An 18,290-nucleotide genomic window follows, 5' to 3' on the forward strand; every position below is an offset into this window, starting at 1 on the left:
AGTTAATCGTTTATTAATAGTTATTTAAGTAATTAAAATTATATAAAAAATACAATAAATAATACAAATGAGTTTATTTATACATAATGATCCTTATTATTAAAAAAAATGATACAAAAAAGTAATGTAACCAGTGGTTTTTGTCGTATCAATAAATTTACCTTAATTATCTGTTGTAACTTCTTTAGTTTCTTCACCTTCCTCCAACATTTCCTATTATACAAAATATTAAATTCATTTCTTAGTATTATATCGTTTGTTACCTGTAACACTTCAACGAGCGATTTAGATTCATCCAACATCTCTTTACATATTCGATTCTCTTCCTTAAGATTTTCAATGTGATCTTTAAGGTGTTCAATTTCTTGCAAGCTTTCGTTGAGTGCTTCCCCACGTTTCTCGGCCAATTTTCTCCAATATATATCGGAAGGTTCTGCTCCTGTAAGATCCGCTTCCGTAACCGCTGCTTCTTCAGTTTGTACACTTTTATGTAATAATTTTCGCTTTTTCACTTCTTGATCTCTACAATAAAACAATTAAATTTAATCATTAAAAAACAACAAACACTTACACTGCCATTTTTGCATCTTTCACAGCTGATCTACCAGTTAAATTCTCTTTATCAGTAGCGGAATGTTGAAGAATTCGCAATCCTTTACGATTACTTTTATAATTTTCCTAGAATCAAACGAGTTTTGGTGATTTCTTGAACGATTTTTTGCCCGCTTTTTTTTTGGGCAATATAACCTAAAAAATTGGAAGTACTCACGTGTTCTTGAACGGCTGCTTTAACAGGACCTTTTGTTACACCTTCCGTTTTCATTTTAGTTATTTTTGATTGGAAATAAATCGAACGTTGTATTTAAAATCGCGATCAAAACTAACCTAAACACTTTAGACATTAAACACAATTAAATAACCGTTAGTCGAATCGTTGATTTTTCAAGATGATAGATGTCGCCACTTAAAATTATTATTTTTTTTTAAATTTTTAATTTTATACTTTTACTTTTAAGATTTAATTTTACGTAATTATTAATTTATTAAGTATTACTAATTTGTAGTATGAAATTACATTAAATATTTATTATTATTAATGTAAATTAATATGTATTTTTGGCATTTAACTAAAGGTGTCGCGATATATTTTTTTGTTTAAATCTTTTTATTAATAAATTAAACTAATTATTTATTTTGAAAGGTTTACTTCTAGAATTAATTTTCTTTATTGTATGAATATTAATTGTTATTTTATTTAATAAAATAATAAAAAATTTTTCCTCTAAGTTGACGACAGATGTCGCCTCTTAAAAATTATTAATTTATATTAATGATGTTAATTTTAATATTATTAATTGTAATATATTCTAATTTTATTTAATTATTAATTTAAAATTTGATTTAGGCCCTTTTGCGTTGCTACATTTTAGAGTATTTATAATAATTAACTTAATTTTGCGTTTATTATTTTCAACGAAAGATGTCGTTGATTTCGTTTTATTAATAAATTAAAATATTTAATTTAAAAGTGATTACTAATAGATTCAGTTTTCTATATTATTATGTTATATTATAAATTATTTATTAAATTAATTAAAAAATTAGAATAAAAAGTTAATTGTTAAATTACCCACAATACATTTCGGTTACAAACAATCACAACTCACAACAAATAATTTGACGTCAAATTAAGAATCGTCGCTTGTATTTCGATAAAAAAGCGTTTTATAATATAATTACGATGAATTACGATAATTCTGCTGGGTTTTCTAAGCTTATCGTTGATACGTAAGTTATTTATGGTACTTTTAATTTGTTTTAAATAAAAATTATTTTTTTAGGTTTGAAAATGTTGTTGGGTCCTCCTCCGAATTGAAACTTCCAGTGCCTATTTCCAGCATTCCAGCGCCTTATAATAGTGTTTTCTCACAATACACTTCATTTAATACCATCCAATCAAGCATTTTTCAAGATGCGTTATATTCGGGTATTTAGCCCGCGCATGCGCACATCTTTTCATTAAAAAATTTAATCATTTTAGATAATTCTTTGGCTGTATCGGCACCTACAGGTTCAGGAAAAACTGTTATATTCGAATTTGGAATCGTAAAATTCCTTTTAAATAATGATCTAGCTAATAATTATAAAATAATTTATAGTAAGTTACGATTTTGTGAAATTTATCGTTTTATATCGTTTTTATTCTTAGTTGCCCCTATGAAGGCGATATGCGAAGAAAGATTGGTTGATTGGCATAATAAATTTAGTAATTTTGGAATTAATTGTATTTCCGTAACTGGCGATTCTGAAAATGTTGATTTTCAAAGTTTAAGTAGACATAATTTGGTAATTACGACCCCCGAAAAATGGGATGGGATCACTAGAAGATGGCGAGACAACGATAATTTGATTAAATCTGTTAAACTGTTTTTAATCGATGAGATTCATTTGCTTAACGATGAAAAACGTGGGGCTACTTTGGAAGCTATTGTAAAAATAAATTAATTGAAAAGCATTTTAATTAATTACGAAATTTTTTTAGGTGACAAGAATGAAAACTCTTTATAATTTGGTTAGTAACGAACCAAAACCGTTGCGGTTTATAGGAGTTTCGGCTACAATCTCGAATATAATCGATATAGCCCAATGGTTTAATACCCCGCAATCCCCAGGAAAACATTTTCGATTTAAAGATGAGGTCCGGCCGGTCAAATTAAATAAAATCGTCATCGGTTATCCTTTCAATTCGGCAATGTCATCCCCATTTAAATTTGACATGATGCTCAGCTACAAATTGCATCATATCATTTTGCAATATTCCTGCGGAAAACCAACTTTAGTTTTTTGCTCGACCAGAAAAAGCGTCGAGATGACCTCAAAACAACTAATTCAAAATTTAACAATCACATTAAACGACGATCAAAAGAAAATACTTGTCGAGGTCGCAAAGAGCATTAATAACCCCAAAGTAACGGAAGTTTTAATTCACGGAGTTGGTTGCCACCACGCCGGGATGTTACCCGAACACCGCAGATTGATCGAGAATTTGTTCCGAGATTCTTATTTACCCGTTCTTATCACGACGAGTACTTTAGCGATGGGAGTTAATTTACCGGCTCATTTAGTGGTGGTCAAATCGACGAAATATTACACTAACAGCGAGTACAAAAGTTACGAAGAGAGTATGATTTACCAAATGATTGGAAGAGCTGGGAGACCACAGTTTGATAATTCCGGAACAGCAGTAATTATGACGACGAATATTGAAAAGGTTTCTTTTTTAAATTTTCTTTTTTTTTTTTTCTCGGTAACCATGGAAACACAAATCACATAATTATAAACGTCATATTTATTAGGTTAAGATTGGTTAAGATAAAAACGATTATTTTTAGGTTTTTTATTAGAAAAGAAAGCGAAGGATGTGTTTTTATTAAGCGGGCGTTATTTTATAATTTTAATCAAAAAGATCTTCCAGGTGATGAGCCGGAAAATGAAATTTTCGGCACAAATCCCGTTGCATCAGCTCGATAATCAACGGTCATCGTTCTTCCGTCCGGTAAAAGAACGTAATACGATCCCGTTTTGGTGTTTGCTTGATCGCCGCTTTCATTTTGGCCGAAAAACGTGTTTGTGGGTGGATTCTCAACTTTATATTGGAAATTATACTGCAAAAAAACGATTTTTGGCGATTTTGATAGTTTTGATTTTTTGTACTTACTGGTTCGGCTGGTTCATCTTGATATCTCCCAATTTGCGGCTTTGCCAAAGCAACGCCGATTATGAAGATGAAGATACAAAGGATTTTCATCATTTTGAGCTGAAACTTGAGAACGAATTAAGTTCTAATTACGGTTTCAATGCGATCGTAAATTACAAGATCGCGAGGTGTCGTTGTCAGTGGGGCTCGACGATCCGGAAAATAATGAATGGTACTTACGATGCGTGCAATTTTCTATCCGGTGATGTTATTTTGAACTCGAATTCTCTTCTCGATGGTTTAAAGATTTAAGGCGAATCTTATATACTTCTTCAAAACCAAACAAGAAAAGTGGGGATGATTTATAATGGAAATAAAGAAATTTTTGAAGTGGGGGTTTTTTGTAATAAAAATTTTTTTTGAAAACACCTCCAAATAAGATCGTCTTTAATAATTATTTATTTTAAGTTTTTTAACTTATTTATTTTATTTTTTTTGTAGTCTATGAGAAAATTTGTTGCGTCTTCCCACGGTTTACGCCTAATTGGCCGTTTTGCAAGGTCTCAGGGACGTTACTAACCTTGTTCAATGCATTTTGTAATCTAGGTGGGATTTTTTCCTATTTCGTAAATAAAAATGGATTATGGGAGAATCAGAGAATTAGTTAATGTGGATAAATCGACTTTAAAAAGAATTTAGTGGATATGATAATCATTTTGGGTTGATCCAACAACCGAATTCTTCGATATTCGCAAATTACGACACCTTAACTTTACTATGCAGTTATTTTGAGTGGGTTTCGGAGGGCGTGCACTCTTCTTACACATCAATACCCTTGACATTTTAATTTTTTAGATCTTAATCATCTTTAAAAGAATTAATTTATTTCAATTTTCAATTTAGAACAAATACGAAAACATGATCAGCGGAGAAGAACCAATTGAATCTTATCTCCGCAAGAATTTGGTTGAATTTATAAACGCGGAAGTTGTTCTTCAAACCATAACAGACACAACCGTAGCAATGCAATGGTTATCTTCGACGTTTTTGTATATCAGAGCAAGAAAGAACCCTAAACATTACGGATTACCACTTGGATTATCTTTGGGGGAGTTGGATAAAAGACTTTTAGGTAATTAATTAACCTTAAAAATTAGTACATCATTTTTAATAAATTTATTTTTAATTTTTAGAGATGTGCCAAATCGAAATAAACAAATTAAGTAGATTCGGGATGTTAACAATCGACTCAAACGCCACGTTTATATCCACGGAGAGTGGCCGTTTAATGGCGAAGTATTGTGTATGTTTAGAAACGATGAAACTTTTTACAGAGATGACCGGAAACGAACGGCTTGAACAAATTTTGGGGCTAATTTCGAAATGTTACGAGTTCCAAGAGATTCGCTTGAGATATACGGATAAATCGGCTCTAAATGTTTTAAATAAATGCCGCAATAAACAGACGATTCGGTATCCTTTGAGTGGAAAAATAAAAACTTTGGATATGAAAATTAATTGTATCGTCCAAGCGGTTTTAGGCTGCTTAGAAATTAAAGAATCAGGTCTTTTATTGGATGCCCAAAGAATTATGAGAATCGGAGAGAGATTATTAACTTGTAATTATTTTCTTTTTATTATATAAAGTTAAATTTGTAGATTTATTAATTTATTAGGTGTTGCTGAATATTTAAAAAGTAAAAGAAATTGTTATCAAGGCTTATTAAGTACAATAATTTTATGCAAATGTTTTCGAACTCGAATTTGGGAAAATTCTTCGTATGTAAGTCGGCAATTAGATGGAATTGGTTCTACTTTATCTAACGCTTTAGTAACCGCGGGAAAAACGACTTTTGATAACATCTTAGCAGCTAATCCAAGGGATTTAGAAAGGGTTTAATTTATTTCTAATTTTTTACTACTTAATACAAAAAATATTTTTAGATACTTAATAAAAAACCCCCTCTTGGAAACACACTTCAAGACCAAGTCAAATTAATTCCAAAATACTCCCTAAAAACTTCAAAATTAGAGGATGGGGTTTCCGGAAATATCAGAATCGAAATCACCTTGGAGAATGCGTCGAACTTTGACGACCAAAAGATGACCGTGAAACCTACAGCTTTTATGCATTTAATTGTTGGGGACGAGGAGAATTTATTATTATACAAAAAATACAGGTAAAATTTTTTTTTTATTAAACTTCGTTTAACTCTGTTTTATAGCCACTTAATAATGACCCAAATTGTTACAATTTGCGAAAACGTGATCGTTTTTTTCGCTGGAAATGAAACCAACGTCTCAATTAATTGGATCAGTGAGGATTGGGGTAAGAATTTTTGTTAAAAATTAAAATAATTTATATTTATTAAGTCAAAGTGGCAGATTAATTAATTTTAACGGTTTTTATTTGGATTTTTTTAATGTTGACAGCTGGGTTTGATATCGTATCGCAATTAGCACTTTTCGAGGATAAAACTAAAAAAGTCGTTCCAAACGTGGTAAGAACTGTGATTTTAATTAAATAAATTAATTAATTTTAATTTTGTTTTAGAAAAAATCGAAGAAAAAGGCGATGCTTCTTCAACAATCGATGGATAAATATTTTTCGAACGTTAAACCGATTAAAAGAAAGGTTCTATTGTTTAATTTTTATTTTTTAAATAATTAATTTTGGTTATGTAGAGAAGTGGAGAAAATAATTTAAAACCTCGTAAAATTATAAATACAATTAAAGAAAACCAAGTCATTAAAACCAACAACCAAAACAATAACAACCAAGTCGATGATCCCGATATAATTTTATCCACCCAAAATCAAGTTAATTCTGATGATACAAAGAAATTGGGGCAAAAAATAATCTCGGATTCGATAGCTTCTTACATAAGAAGTGTTAACAAAAAGGTTTTATTGGAAAATGGAATAAAGGATGAATTAATGAAAAATGTTCAATCTAAAATTACTCCCGAAATGAACGATAAAACTGAAACGGTCTTAAAATCGATAGAAAATTATCAAGAACATAAAAAGACGCTAAATGTACAAAAACAAAGTGGAAAGTCTGAAAATCCCGTTAATAGATTAAAAAAGGAAATGATTGCAAATAGAAAGGAGTTTTTAAACTCAACTAAAACGTTAACGTTTGAAGCAGCTGCATTAAAAGTGAACCCAATTAATTTGGAGCAATTCTCGATGGAAAATAAAAAGAAATTATCCCCTGAAAGTAAAGAAATTGAATCCCAAAAAAGTATTACGTGGAAATCACCACTAATCGAATCAAAGATTCAAAAATATTCCCCGAATTTAGATAAACCCAAACCCAATTTAGATTTGATAAGGAGAAAATTTAATTTTCCTCCAAAAGATAAAGGGAAATTGACTTATTCGTTGGCTGATAAAAATTGGGACGATAATAATAAGAAAATAGAAGAATTCGTTTCGAAACCTTTCTTGGATTTATTATTTGGCGAAAAAAATTGCGATTTAGATTTAAATGGGTCAATTTCTTCAAATACATCGATTACAAGATCGATTAAAACGACTGTGGCTGAATCGATTTCTTCTTACAATCAAATGGGTGTTAGTTATATCGCTGATAGAATTAAATCTGCTATTCCTAAGATTAATAATGAAATTAATGTTAATAAAGAAACTGTAAATGAGGAAAATGTTAATAAAGAAAATGTTGAGGAGGAAATTATGAATCAAAGAAATATTAAGGAGGAAAAAAAATCTTCCGAAACAGATTTGTTTGAAAAATTAGAAATGGAAGATTTTTTTATAGAATCAGAACCAGATTTAGTCAACTTAGAAGCAAATCCCTTCGAAATTAATGAAGAATATATAAACAAATTTAATAATTTACCTCAAAAAGACGACGGTTTAACACTTAATAATTACGGTCTCCATCAAAATCACGATTTTGAATTTAATCTCGAAAATAACCACCAAGGAACCTTTTATAAAAACACTCATAATCACCACCCGAACGTTCTAACACCTTCACAACATTTAAACCTTTACGAACAAAGATCTTATAACCTACCAAATTGTGAAAGACAACATTTTCACCCACCACAAAACCAAAATGAACTTTACAATCATTATCGTCATCAAAATTTTCCAATTAATCAACACCACCACCATCCCCCATCATCCTATTATCAAAACGGTTACAATAATCATTGTAGGTCATATCCCACATCTTATTTAGAATTACAAAGGCATTATTTTGAAAATCAACTAAATCGTTATCAATCGAGATACACTCATTATAAGTCACCATATTTCCAAGATATCGCTTCGCTTTCTTATCCGTGTACGAACGAAGGGTGCCGAATTAGAAATGAAATGGTGCGAAAACCGAGAATAAGCCAATTCGAGAATTTCGAAGGTTTTAATCAACAAGGTGAGTTAGATTATTTGATGCCGGAACATGAACCAGTTCAACGAAGTACGGATTATTTTGACGAGAGGAGGAGAATTCACGAGCAAACTCGTTTAATGAAGCCATATTTTGATTCACAACAATTAAATAATCAATTTGAACGGATGAAACGAAAATACGATCGATTTGATGATTTCTAAATTATTTTGAAGTTAAGTATATCTTTCAAATCGTTAAAAAAAATGTATTGTTACTAATTTATTATTTCTAAATCAAATTGTTTAAAGTTATTAATAAAAAAGAATTGTTTTTAATTTATATTTAAATTTTAACCTCACATTTTGGCACATTTCTTTTCAATCCCGCTAGATGTCGCTATGTTTCCACACGTTTTCACCGTCGGTTAAATAATAATTAAATATTGTTTCGGCGTTATTACCCAATTTATCCAATTAAAACGATACTTTTAAAGCTCGCAAAATGAGCACGATCTTGGAAAAAATAGCAGCGATCGAGGCTGAGGTAAATTTAATCTTTCATTTTAACATAACCTAAAATAAATTTTTAGATGGCCCGAACTCAAAAAAATAAAGCGACCGCCGGACATTTGGGGTTATTAAAAGCACGCTTAGCGAAATTGCGTCGCGAATTGATCACCCCAAAGGGCGGTGGAGGTGGTACAGGGGAAGGATTTGATGTTGCAAAAACTGGGGATGCTCGAGTTGGTTTTGTGGGGTTCCCTTCTGTGGGGAAGTCCACGCTGCTTAGTAATTTAGCGGGGGTTTACTCTGAGGTTGCAGCGTATGAATTTACAACTTTAACAACTGTACCGGGTTGTATTAAGTATAAAGGGGCTAAAATACAGTTGTTAGATTTGCCTGGAATTATCGAGGGTGCTAAGGACGGTAAAGGTAGAGGTCGACAGGTTATAGCTGTTGCAAGAACTTGCAGTCTTATTTTTATGTGTTTGGATGTGCTTAAACCGATTGGTCACAAAAAATTGATTGAGCATGAATTGGAAGGGTTTGGATTACGGTTAAATAAGCAACCACCTAACATTCATTTTAGAAAGAAAGATAAAGGTGGCGTTAACTTAAATTCTATGGTACCTCAATCAGAACTTGACTCGGATACGGTAAAATCAATTTTATCCGAATATAAAATACACAACGCTGATATAACTCTGCGATATGATGCAACGAGTGATGATTTAATCGATGTTATTGAAGGAAATAGGATTTACGTTCCTTGCATTTACATCTTAAACAAAATCGATCAGATCAGTGTCGAAGAATTAGATATTATTTATAAAATACCTCATTGTGTACCGATTTCTGCTCATCACCGATGGAATTTCGACGATTTATTAGAGAAAATGTGGGATTATTTAAAATTGGTTCGAATGTAAGAAATTATACAGTTTTTTAAAATTGATTTGACATAAATTTGCGTTTAGTTACACGAAACCAAAGGGACAACTCCCCGATTATAACTCACCGATTGTTTTACACTCCGAAAAGACTACCGTTGAAGATTTTTGCAATAAATTACATCGAACAATCGCCAAAGAATTTAAATAGTAAGTTCGTACTTATTTTGAACAAAAATCGATTTGATTATTTTTTAGCGCGTTGGTTTGGGGATCCTCCGTGAAACATCAACCTCAAAAAGTCGGGATTGAACACGTTTTAGCAGACGAAGATGTTGTGCAAATCGTGAAAAAAGTTTAAAATTTTTTTTTTAGGTTAGGCTAATTTTTTTTTAGGTTAAGTTAATTTTTTTTGACGTTAATTTAATTTGTTTTAGGTTAGGTTTAAATGTGGTTTCTTTTTGAGTTGATATTAATTAATTTGGATAAGGAATAAACGTTTTTTAATTTTAGAGTCATTTTTATTTAAAATTTCAAGTTTTGCAAGGTTTAGCAAATTACGCAAACTTAGCTTTGACGTACGCATATTAAGGCCGGTAATATAGTTTTCGTTATTGAAATAACAGGATATAAATTGTTGCACTATCTATCAACAGAACTTGCAACTATTTTAATTTGTTTAGGTTATTTGAAAACATATTTTTTTTGAGTTAATATTAATTAATTTATTTAAATCACTTTTTAAGTTGTTCAGATATCCAATCAACAAATCTGCTTACTTTCGTGTAAACAGAGGGCGCACCTCTAGTTGCACAATTATTAATACCGAATGAAACAATTCCTATTAAAGTGTTATTTTGCACTAAAGGACCCCCAGAATCACCACTACACGCAGTTTTTGGATCTCCTTTAACTAATGTGCATAAATTAGTTTCTCTTATTGTTGTCGGAAGAGATAAATTTTCCCAAGATTTGACGCAATCTAAAAAATTATTTTGATTTTGAAAGATGTCAAATTAAATGTCACTTACAGAAGTTACTTTCCACTTACCTTCGTTGCTGATTATGGGCACATCGGCTTTCATTAACCACAGACTTGGTATCCGAAGGTACGGAAAGAACATCCCCCAGCCGGTTAATGTGGCATTAATTGAATAATTTGGTTCTGAATTTGCAACGGGAAGATTAATCTTGTTTATATTTTTATCATTAAATGTTATTTTCGATTTTAGTTTTAAAATTGCTATATCATTGTAAGCTACATTACTAAAAGTAAATAAAAATTAACGATAAATTAAAATCGTTCTTAAATCTTTATCTTACTCAACAGTGGTGTAGTTTGGGTGTTTGTAATATACATCAACAAATACAGTTTGTGCAAATACACTAATAATCGATGATGTGCCTATTCTTACTCTTGAATTCTTGAATATGCAATGCGCGGCGGTTAAAATGTGTTGTTCGCTGATTATGGACCCACCACAAGTGAATTTATAGAAAAAATCTTTAATTATTTCTCGTTCAATTGCTACTTGATACGGGTATTTCTTTATAGACGTGAATTCACCACCAACAATTCTTTTATCATGATTTCCGGTATGCTTTAAATGATGATTCTTTCCTATTATAATCAAATTAATAAATTTTTAATAAAAACAAATCAAATTTACCATTAACAACCAACAAAACACCAAAAAAGCTAACCCCAACTAAAATTTTAAAAGCACTCATAGCAAATTAATTTAGTTTTAAACAACAAACTCACTTTGTTGCTCTATTTTATTATAACATGCATAACGAACATGCGCAAATCCTTAAAAACAATACTCCTATAAAAAATAAATTCCTTTCGAATTCATTTTCGTTCTGAAAGTCATTCGTTTCAATTATTAACCATAAAGAAAACGTGTATTCGCATTTTCAACGACATCGTCATCGCTAGTTGTCTTAAATAACCTCAACATTGTTATCATAGCTCGTTAATTCTTTATTGCCTCCGTTCTCGGTATCTTTTTAATAAAATTTTTAAAAAACTCAGTAATATTCAAGGTTTCTAAAAACGACATTGTTTTAACATGAGTACAAAATATAAAACCGTTTTGATTTAGTTAATTCGTATTTTACACTAATTGGATTTTAAATTTTATGTTAAACGATAACAAAGTTGGGACCGTTAAACGTTATTTTTATATTTATTACTTTTTTTTTCATATATAGAAGCTTAAACATGTTAGTACTTACTGTTTAAAATCATTACACTTAAACACCATGATAATTTTCGGGGTTATATTGAGTCTATTAATTATCGTAGATGGTGAATTGATCCATTAGGATTAACCAGTAATAATTTTTGGTTCATTTTCAGTCGAAACTACAAGTAATAAAAGAATTATCGGTGGAAAAACTACATCCATCAATCAATACAACCATCATGTAGCTATTAACGCAGATGGGACATACATCTGTGGCGGCTCCATAATAAGCGAAAGACACATTTTAACAGCGGCCCATTGTTATCGCTTATACACAACATATACAGTAAGATACGGCAGTTCTTTTCACGATGATTTTGGAACCCTCGTCTATGTTACTCATTTCTATTTACATCCGTATTATTATATGGTAACTGCAAGCAATGGAAATGAATAGTACGTAAATTTAGTTCCAATTCTATAAATAATTATTTCTATTTCAGCCCTAAAAATGATATTGCTATCTTCAAACTTAAAGATGTCATCAAATTTGGTAATCACGCCAATAAAATTGATCTGCCAGAACCGAATTATGAACCAACCGTCGGTTTTAGCGCCACATTAACTGGTTGGGGTAACGAATATTTTGCACCAACTAATCAATTGAAAAGGGCCTATTTGCCAATAATGAGGAACGTTGGTAAATGTTCTATTAACTTTCTATCTTAATATTTTAAAATTTTTGAATCAGATTGTGCGAAGATATGGATTCCAGTAAACGTTTATGACACTAATATTTGTGCGTCAGTTAATGCGGAAGATTCGGCGTGTACTGGAGACTCCGGTGGCGGTCTTGTATTAAATGGAAAAGTTATTGGAATTGCTTCATGGACCATAGAAAATTGTGCAACCGGAACCAGCTCTAAACCGAACGTTTTTGCAAGGGTTAGCAAATATTTTTGGTGGATTCAAGAACAACTTAAAAAATAAAACTGTTTGTCAATAATTTCCTTAGTTAATGTTGTTGTATTTTGGAGAAATAACACATTAAACAACCCTCTCAAATAACTAAATAAATTATATTACCATATAGTAAAGCCTCTATTAGATTACCTAAACTACTAAAGATTACTAAAGATACCTAATTATTATTATTATTAGATAATCTAGGGACTTTACCATAAACGCAAACGTTCCTAAAGCGCCGTCTCCACAAGATTCGCAACAATTTAAATTTAATTTATTATAATCAAATAAAAGTAAAGAAATTCATTTTAATTTTATTTGATAAGGGTTTCAATTTGAGATTTATCATAAAACAAATGTTTTAGATAAAATACTTAAAACGATTTTAATTGATTATCACGTTTATACATTAATCAACAAAATTCGCAACAATTCAAATATAATTTATTATAAATAAATAAAAAGTAATAAATCATTTTAATACCATTTGATACTTAAAACGCATTACAAAAGAAATATTTTTAAATTTTAATTCAATTTTTGCAAAAATAATATAATGTAAACAATAACGTCAACGTCAAAGTTGTTTAAAAAAATGTACAACAAATTAATTCCGAAGCCGGTTTTCTTAAAAATTAAAGCCGGATCATTCGGGCAAAAAGATCTTTACGATTTCGATCATAAATGCGGATTACCGCCTCCCGATGATTTGGTGGAACGTTACATTTGCAGTGGAATTTTCGTTAAATGGAGAAGAAAATTAAAGAACCTTGTGATTTGTAGCGAAAGAAATGCCCGAACAAAGCTCTTTTTCAAGTCCAGCAATGCGATTTTCAACCAAAAATATAAACACTTGGAGTTCGATTTTAACATGATCCATCCGTTTAGTATCGGAAGGGCTTATTGGGAATTTTTCATGTTTTTCGTTTTTATTATAATGTTGAATTACATTCCTTTGCATATTTGTTTAACGCACAGTAGTGTTTACATATGCCCATATCGATTATTGATGGATATATTTTGCTATATAGATATGGGGATGAGTTTTTCCACTGGATATCAACATCCATTAACCAAGAAAGTTATTATGAAAAGAAAATTGATTACGAAGCATTATTTTGGTTCTTGGTTCATGATAGATTTATTAAGTTCGATAAATCCTGATATAATCATCTATATTATCCATGCTTACACTGGTAAATTAGTTTGGCAGATCAAAATATTATCAATGTTTAAAATATTTAGGATCAGCACCGTTTTATTATATCTAACAAGATTAAAAGAGGTTTATAATTAAGACATTTAAAGCTTTATTTATTGATTTACTTTAATTTTTTAGTGGTTCCAAATCAATTGGTTCATCTATCAAATGGTTAAACTTGCCATTATCATCCTAATAATGATTTTATGGCACGCCTCTGTTTTATTCTTAGCGGCGTATCATTTAAAGGAAGTTTGGATTGTGGAAGATTGTGTTTATCACAGCTTTAAAACGGTCATTTCAAGAACTATTGGTTGTATTTTAATAATTGGAGAAAAAGGCAATCCATCTACCTTAATGCTGATAATCATTTTAGAGGTTGCCTTCACTGTAATCGGATGGATCTATCGAATCATCATAACGAGTGCTTTAATTAATGAGATACTTAGTACATTTATTAATTATTGTTTTAATACAGCTCAAATTACTTTATTAGTATTAAAAGTGAATCCAATTGGTGCGAATCACGCCAAGTTAGTGCAAGAATTTGAGGAGTACGTAGTCACAAAGAAATTACCCAAACTTGTGAAAAAACGAGTTTTGAATTATTTGGAATTTAAGTTCCACGGAAAGTTTTATAGAGAAGTCGTTATTTGGAAGACTTTATCCAACAGTTTAAAACAAGAAATTAATTTATTTATTTGTAGAAAACTTTTAAATTCGTTGTTTATATTCCAGTAAAATTTTTGGTTAAAAATTTAAATATACTTTAATAATTATTTCGTTACAGCAATTTGCCCATGGAAATCGTCATGAAATTAAGTAACAACTTTAAACACGAAATCTATCTACACAACGATGTAATAATCCAAGCAAATACACCAGCAGAAGAGATTTTATTCATTGTTACTGGAATGGCAGCTATTTACAATGAATCACAAAAGGAAATCAATCATTTTTTAGCCGGCGATTGTTACGGCGATTTTAATCTCTTCGTAAACGCACCAATTGCCGAAGAAACGATCGTTGCAATCGATTGTTGCGAAATTTATTCCATAAAGTACAACGATATCAAAAAAATTATGCTTCCGTATCCAGAGATTTGGGCGAAAATATGCAAGGTTGTTAGAACCGACATAATCGATCCGTTGCGGTTATTAGATTTGTCTGGTTCGCTTAAGAAACTTAGAGGAACTAGTGATATAACTTAATTTTTATTTAATAAAATTATACCAAATTAATGTGTTAATTTTTTTAATTTTGATTGGACAGGCAACCAATCCTACATCAATGTCAAAATGGTTGCTTAAGTTAGAAATATTTTTAACAAATTTGTATATTTATTTAATTACACAAAATGTTAATTAAAAAAGGGTTGGTACATGATGAAGAATACACAAAGAGTAAAAATTTAATTAATCAATATTCGGTGAAATATGTGATTGTTGTGAAATAAAAAGATTTTCTTTATATCTTGATGGATAAGAATTAGTTAATTAGTTAATTAATGAATGAATTTAAATGAATCAATTCATTGAATTACTGTGTTATTCGACAAGGTTAAGAATTTCCACTCCTTACACACAATTATCACAATTGGAAAATTGCCGAAGATAAGTTACAAGATCCTGCCCTAACCTAATTCTAGTTAGATGGAAATATCGGTCCCGATTTGTTTGCCATTCGTCCTTAAAACTTTCCATTAAAGGTTAACACAATAATACCGGCCATTAGGGCAATAAAGTGCTTCTAATAAAGCACTACCGTTCAATTTCAAGCAATAAAACCGCAGCCGTATAAATAGGTCCGAAAGGGATTCTTTTGCAGTTACAACTTGATTTAACACCTAAAAACAACCAAAATCATCACTAAGAAGAAATTAACCCAAAAACGAAAAGCTATGCTGAAGGAGATAGCTTTAACATTATCCATCGGTTTGGTTTTTGCTTTTGGAAGCGCCGAACCTATCAGTAAAACCACTAGTGCTCACAGCGTTCACCCACCGACCATAACAACACCGCTCGGTGATGTTAAAGGCACTATTTTAACATCGAGATTGGGGAAAACTATCTATTCATTTAGAGGTTTAAGATATGCTAAAGCTCCAATTAACGAATTAAGATTTCAGGTAATTTCTATTCTATTTTATTTAATTTAACTTTTATATAATTTATTTTTAAGCCTCCAACACCAATTGAAAAATGGGACAGTATCTTTAATGCAACTCAAGATGGGGCTCCCTGTCCGCAATCAAATATAGAACAAACTTCCGAAGATTGCCTTTTCCTCAATATTTACACCACGAAACTCGTCAAAGGCAACGATAACCCTAAAAGACCCGTCATAGTTTTTCTTCATGATGGAAACTTCTACAGCTCGTCTAGTTCGAGCGCCGAAATGGGGCCACAATATCTTTTAGATCAAGAAATCGTTCTCGTCGTACCAAATTATCGATTGGGAGCTTTGGGATTTCTTAGTACGAGTGAAAAAGATTTCCCCGGAAATTACGGTTTGAAAGATCAGGTTCAAGTGTTGAAATGGGTCAAAGAAAATATTGCCGCGTTTGGAGGAAACCCCGAAAGTGTTACGATCGCGGGATATGGTGCTGGAGGGGTTTCAGTATCGGTACATTTAGTTTCACCCCTTTCGAAAGGATTATTTCACAAAGCGATCGTTATGAGCGGATCTGTTTATGGAAATTGGCCCCTTGTTAATAATCAAATGGAATTGGCTAAGAAACAAGCTAAATTGGTGAATTGTCCTGTTGATACTGTCAAAAATATGATGCAGTGTATTAAGACTAAATCAGCTGACGATTTGGTGAAATCAACACCGGGATTTAAGGAATTAGGAGATGATCCTTTGTACTATTGGTCACCTGTTATTGAAGCTGATTTTCTCCCGTCACATCCGATCGAATTAATTAATAAAGGGGAGTTTAATAAAGTTCCTGTTTTAGCTGGAGTTACAGCCGATGAATTCGGAGGGAGAGCTTATAGTACGTATTCACATTTAACTAAATACAGTGTGTTAATTAATTATCGTACCCGACGTCATAATTGCAAGTATGCAACCAATATCGCAGTATCGGTATTGCAATACGCGATTTGCGATATTGGTTGCATCGATATTAACACAGTGTATATTTATTTATTTAATTCGTTTTTAGCTTTAATAGCAAATGAAACGGCTTTAAATGAACTCGCTAAAGATTTTGAGAAAAATTCTCCGATTTCTTTTCATTACGAGAAAAATCCCGAGGTTGCTAAAACTTTAAAAACAGTTTATTTCGAGGATAAACCGATCGATAAATCCCAAATTCCCGGTTTTGCCCAATTATACACCGATTCCTTGGTGGGATTTAACATAAACAGAATGATGAAAGTTTTGGCAGAAAAAAACGACGATTTATTTTATTATCACTTTAATTTTAAAGGGAAATACAGTAACTGTTACTTACCAGATAGTAACAACACAGTTCCTTACGGGGCTTCTCATCAAGATGATCTCCTTTATTTATTTTCAAATTCCAATTTTGCTCAATTTAAAGAAGGAGAGGTTGAGTTATCGACCATTGAGAAAATGACCAAGTTGTGGGCTAATTTTGCTATTCATGGGTAAGTAATTAAGTTAATCGAATAGAATTAGATAATTTATTGTTTTTTTAGAAACCCCATTCATGAACCATGTGAAAAATTAGATAACGTAAAATGGGAAAAATTCAGTACAAAAAATCAAAAATTCATGGATATAGGAAACAAATTGGCGATGAGTGAAAATTTGCATGAGAAAAGATACAAAGAGTGGGAAAAATTGTATCCTCTATCAAAGTATAGTAACGCTCAAGTGGGTTAAAACGTTGTTACACTTAGTAGATTAGTCACGTTTTTTTGTACTGTGTATTTAAAGATCGTAAAGAAATAAATTATTTTATCACAAACCTTATTTAATTTTATTTATTTTAAAAAAAACAGGATTAAAATGCAGATTTAATTTTAAAATTGTAGGCAACCAATTTTACAACATTGCTTACAATAAAAATTAAATTATTAAAAAACACGGCAGATATTTATAAATTGATACGAAATATTAATCAAAAAATTAGTGTTTCTAAATTTGTAAGTATAGATGAATAAAAAGTAATTTTAATAAGTTGTTTAAATTTTTTCAAAATTCATAATAAATTCCAATGGTTTGCGCCATCCTGTGGCGCCATCTCAAGCTTTCAATCAGTATTATGGATTTATCTGTCATTTTTTTTAAAAACACTCTCGCGCAGCTCGCTCATGTCTAATAATTAATGAATTTATTGATGGAAAATCGATTTAGTTTAATTCGATAATTCGAGAAGTTATTTTAAATTTTAATTCGTGATTTTAGGTTTCGATGTGAACTGAAGGATTCAGTTTTGTTCGGTTCTATTCGGATGGAATCGGGCTTTGTTGAATAATGCAAATTATTTGCAAATTTTTGAGGTT

At 30.9% G+C, this 18,290-nt stretch overlaps 7 protein-coding genes and 1 long non-coding RNA gene across 10 annotated transcripts in view; 6 read left to right on the top strand and 2 right to left on the bottom strand.

The window, feature by feature from the left end:
- Positions 1-59: 59 nt before the first annotated feature.
- LOC111426096 (geminin DNA replication inhibitor) lies at positions 60-928 on the bottom strand. The gene is made up of 4 exons (XM_023060450.2): positions 770-928; positions 572-678; positions 264-522; positions 60-213 (listed from the first exon to the last, which is right to left on the bottom strand). The coding sequence occupies exons 1-4, from the start codon at positions 821-823 to the stop codon at positions 163-165; spliced, it is 471 nt and encodes a 156-aa protein (XP_022916218.2). The 5' UTR covers positions 824-928; the 3' UTR covers positions 60-162.
- Positions 929-1,701: 773 nt separating this feature from the next.
- On the top strand, positions 1,702-8,402 carry LOC111426748 (probable ATP-dependent DNA helicase HFM1). The gene is made up of 13 exons (XM_023061422.2): positions 1,702-1,788; positions 1,842-1,987; positions 2,042-2,158; positions 2,210-2,490; positions 2,543-3,271; positions 4,601-4,829; positions 4,891-5,316; positions 5,374-5,591; positions 5,642-5,877; positions 5,923-6,026; positions 6,131-6,198; positions 6,252-6,332; positions 6,383-8,402. The coding sequence occupies exons 1-13, from the start codon at positions 1,742-1,744 to the stop codon at positions 8,282-8,284; spliced, it is 4,584 nt and encodes a 1,527-aa protein (XP_022917190.2). The 5' UTR covers positions 1,702-1,741; the 3' UTR covers positions 8,285-8,402.
- Positions 8,403-8,461: 59 nt separating this feature from the next.
- LOC111426185 (GTP-binding protein 128up) lies at positions 8,462-9,965 on the top strand. Of its 2 annotated transcripts, none has more exons than XM_023060581.2 (5): positions 8,462-8,606; positions 8,653-9,488; positions 9,541-9,663; positions 9,712-9,828; positions 9,891-9,965. In XM_023060581.2, exons 1-4 carry the CDS (start codon positions 8,565-8,567, stop codon positions 9,812-9,814), a joined length of 1,104 nt encoding a protein of 367 aa, XP_022916349.1. In that variant the 5' UTR covers positions 8,462-8,564; the 3' UTR covers positions 9,815-9,828; positions 9,891-9,965. The 2 variants fall into 2 exon arrangements, with proteins under 2 accessions (XP_022916349.1, XP_022916350.1); XM_023060582.2 differs by having other exon boundaries at positions 9,896-9,965.
- On the bottom strand, positions 9,960-11,239 carry LOC111426187 (trypsin delta-like). The gene is made up of 4 exons (XM_023060583.2): positions 11,124-11,239; positions 10,777-11,074; positions 10,505-10,719; positions 9,960-10,435 (listed from the first exon to the last, which is right to left on the bottom strand). Exons 1-4 carry the CDS (start codon positions 11,182-11,184, stop codon positions 10,188-10,190), a joined length of 822 nt encoding a protein of 273 aa, XP_022916351.1. The 5' UTR covers positions 11,185-11,239; the 3' UTR covers positions 9,960-10,187.
- Positions 11,240-11,721: 482 nt separating this feature from the next.
- Positions 11,722-12,635, top strand: LOC111426188 (trypsin 3A1-like). The gene is made up of 4 exons (XM_023060584.2): positions 11,722-11,767; positions 11,819-12,101; positions 12,149-12,345; positions 12,397-12,635. The coding sequence occupies exons 1-4, from the start codon at positions 11,722-11,724 to the stop codon at positions 12,633-12,635; spliced, it is 765 nt and encodes a 254-aa protein (XP_022916352.2).
- Positions 12,636-13,201: 566 nt separating this feature from the next.
- Positions 13,202-15,036, top strand: LOC111426749 (potassium/sodium hyperpolarization-activated cyclic nucleotide-gated channel 1-like). Of its 2 annotated transcripts, XM_023061424.2 has the most exons (4): positions 13,202-13,896; positions 13,951-14,236; positions 14,291-14,549; positions 14,603-15,036. In XM_023061424.2, the coding sequence occupies exons 1-4, from the start codon at positions 13,207-13,209 to the stop codon at positions 15,021-15,023; spliced, it is 1,656 nt and encodes a 551-aa protein (XP_022917192.2). In that variant the 5' UTR covers positions 13,202-13,206; the 3' UTR covers positions 15,024-15,036. The 2 variants fall into 2 exon arrangements, with proteins under 2 accessions (XP_022917192.2, XP_071052137.1); XM_071196036.1 differs by having other exon boundaries at positions 13,951-14,549.
- Positions 15,037-15,300: 264 nt separating this feature from the next.
- LOC111426184 (juvenile hormone esterase-like) lies at positions 15,301-17,752 on the top strand. The gene is made up of 4 exons (XM_023060580.2): positions 15,301-15,940; positions 15,994-16,810; positions 16,982-17,429; positions 17,481-17,752. The coding sequence occupies exons 1-4, from the start codon at positions 15,713-15,715 to the stop codon at positions 17,665-17,667; spliced, it is 1,680 nt and encodes a 559-aa protein (XP_022916348.2). The 5' UTR covers positions 15,301-15,712; the 3' UTR covers positions 17,668-17,752.
- A 331-nt stretch (positions 17,753-18,083) lies between these two features.
- The window catches only part of LOC111426452 (uncharacterized), a 29,300-nt gene continuing 29,093 nt past the window's right edge, over positions 18,084-18,290 (top strand). The window contains exon 1 of the long non-coding RNA XR_011640381.1: positions 18,084-18,287. This is a non-coding gene — a long non-coding RNA (uncharacterized lncRNA). The remainder of the gene's footprint in view (positions 18,288-18,290) is intronic.

The sequence above is a fragment of the Onthophagus taurus genome, chromosome 5, assembly GCF_036711975.1.
Source record: "Onthophagus taurus isolate NC chromosome 5, IU_Otau_3.0, whole genome shotgun sequence".
NCBI classification, from domain to species: Eukaryota; Metazoa; Arthropoda; class Insecta; order Coleoptera; family Scarabaeidae; genus Onthophagus; species Onthophagus taurus.

What these genes read in the sequence shown, in the direction of transcription:
- LOC111426748 (XM_023061422.2), top strand. Translation starts at nt 1,742, where the DNA reads ATGAATTACGATAATTCTGCTGGGTTTTCTAAGCTTATCGTTGATAC. An exon ending in TGACGACGAATATTGAAAAG is followed by an intron (nt 3,272 to 4,600) that starts GTTTCTTTTTTA and finishes TTTTCAATTTAG; the next exon opens with AACAAATACGAAAACATGAT. An exon ending in GTTGGATAAAAGACTTTTAG is followed by an intron (nt 4,830 to 4,890) that starts GTAATTAATTAA and finishes TTTAATTTTTAG; the next exon opens with AGATGTGCCAAATCGAAATA.
- LOC111426184 (XM_023060580.2), top strand. Translation starts at nt 15,713, where the DNA reads ATGCTGAAGGAGATAGCTTTAACATTATCCATCGGTTTGGTTTTTGCT. An exon ending in TTAACGAATTAAGATTTCAG is followed by an intron (nt 15,941 to 15,993) that starts GTAATTTCTATT and finishes TTTATTTTTAAG; the next exon opens with CCTCCAACACCAATTGAAAA. An exon ending in GCTAATTTTGCTATTCATGG is followed by an intron (nt 17,430 to 17,480) that starts GTAAGTAATTAA and finishes TTGTTTTTTTAG; the next exon opens with AAACCCCATTCATGAACCAT.
- LOC111426096 (XM_023060450.2), bottom strand. Translation starts at nt 823, where the DNA reads ATGAAAACGGAAGGTGTAACAAAAGGTCCTGTTAAAGCAGCCGTTCAA. An exon ending in AAGCAGCCGTTCAAGAACAC is followed by an intron (nt 679 to 769) that starts GTGAGTACTTCC and finishes GTTTGATTCTAG; the next exon opens with GAAAATTATAAAAGTAATCG. An exon ending in AAAGATGCAAAAATGGCAGT is followed by an intron (nt 523 to 571) that starts GTAAGTGTTTGT and finishes GTTTTATTGTAG; the next exon opens with AGATCAAGAAGTGAAAAAGC.
- LOC111426188 (XM_023060584.2), top strand. Translation starts at nt 11,722, where the DNA reads ATGATAATTTTCGGGGTTATATTGAGTCTATTAATTATCGTAGATG. An exon ending in TCTATTAATTATCGTAGATG is followed by an intron (nt 11,768 to 11,818) that starts GTGAATTGATCC and finishes GTTCATTTTCAG; the next exon opens with TCGAAACTACAAGTAATAAA. An exon ending in GCCAATAATGAGGAACGTTG is followed by an intron (nt 12,346 to 12,396) that starts GTAAATGTTCTA and finishes TTTTTGAATCAG; the next exon opens with ATTGTGCGAAGATATGGATT.
- LOC111426187 (XM_023060583.2), bottom strand. Translation starts at nt 11,184, where the DNA reads ATGAGTGCTTTTAAAATTTTAGTTGGGGTTAGCTTTTTTGGTGTTTTG. An exon ending in TGTTTTGTTGGTTGTTAATG is followed by an intron (nt 11,075 to 11,123) that starts GTAAATTTGATT and finishes TGATTATAATAG; the next exon opens with GAAAGAATCATCATTTAAAG. An exon ending in GCCCATAATCAGCAACGAAG is followed by an intron (nt 10,436 to 10,504) that starts GTAAGTGGAAAG and finishes ATAATTTTTTAG; the next exon opens with ATTGCGTCAAATCTTGGGAA.
- LOC111426185 (XM_023060581.2), top strand. Translation starts at nt 8,565, where the DNA reads ATGAGCACGATCTTGGAAAAAATAGCAGCGATCGAGGCTGAG. An exon ending in TAGCAGCGATCGAGGCTGAG is followed by an intron (nt 8,607 to 8,652) that starts GTAAATTTAATC and finishes ATAAATTTTTAG; the next exon opens with ATGGCCCGAACTCAAAAAAA. An exon ending in TATTTAAAATTGGTTCGAAT is followed by an intron (nt 9,489 to 9,540) that starts GTAAGAAATTAT and finishes ATTTGCGTTTAG; the next exon opens with TTACACGAAACCAAAGGGAC.
- LOC111426749 (XM_071196036.1), top strand. Translation starts at nt 13,207, where the DNA reads ATGTACAACAAATTAATTCCGAAGCCGGTTTTCTTAAAAATTAAAGCC. An exon ending in ATCTAACAAGATTAAAAGAG is followed by an intron (nt 13,897 to 13,950) that starts GTTTATAATTAA and finishes TTAATTTTTTAG; the next exon opens with TGGTTCCAAATCAATTGGTT. An exon ending in AATTCGTTGTTTATATTCCA is followed by an intron (nt 14,550 to 14,602) that starts GTAAAATTTTTG and finishes ATTTCGTTACAG; the next exon opens with CAATTTGCCCATGGAAATCG.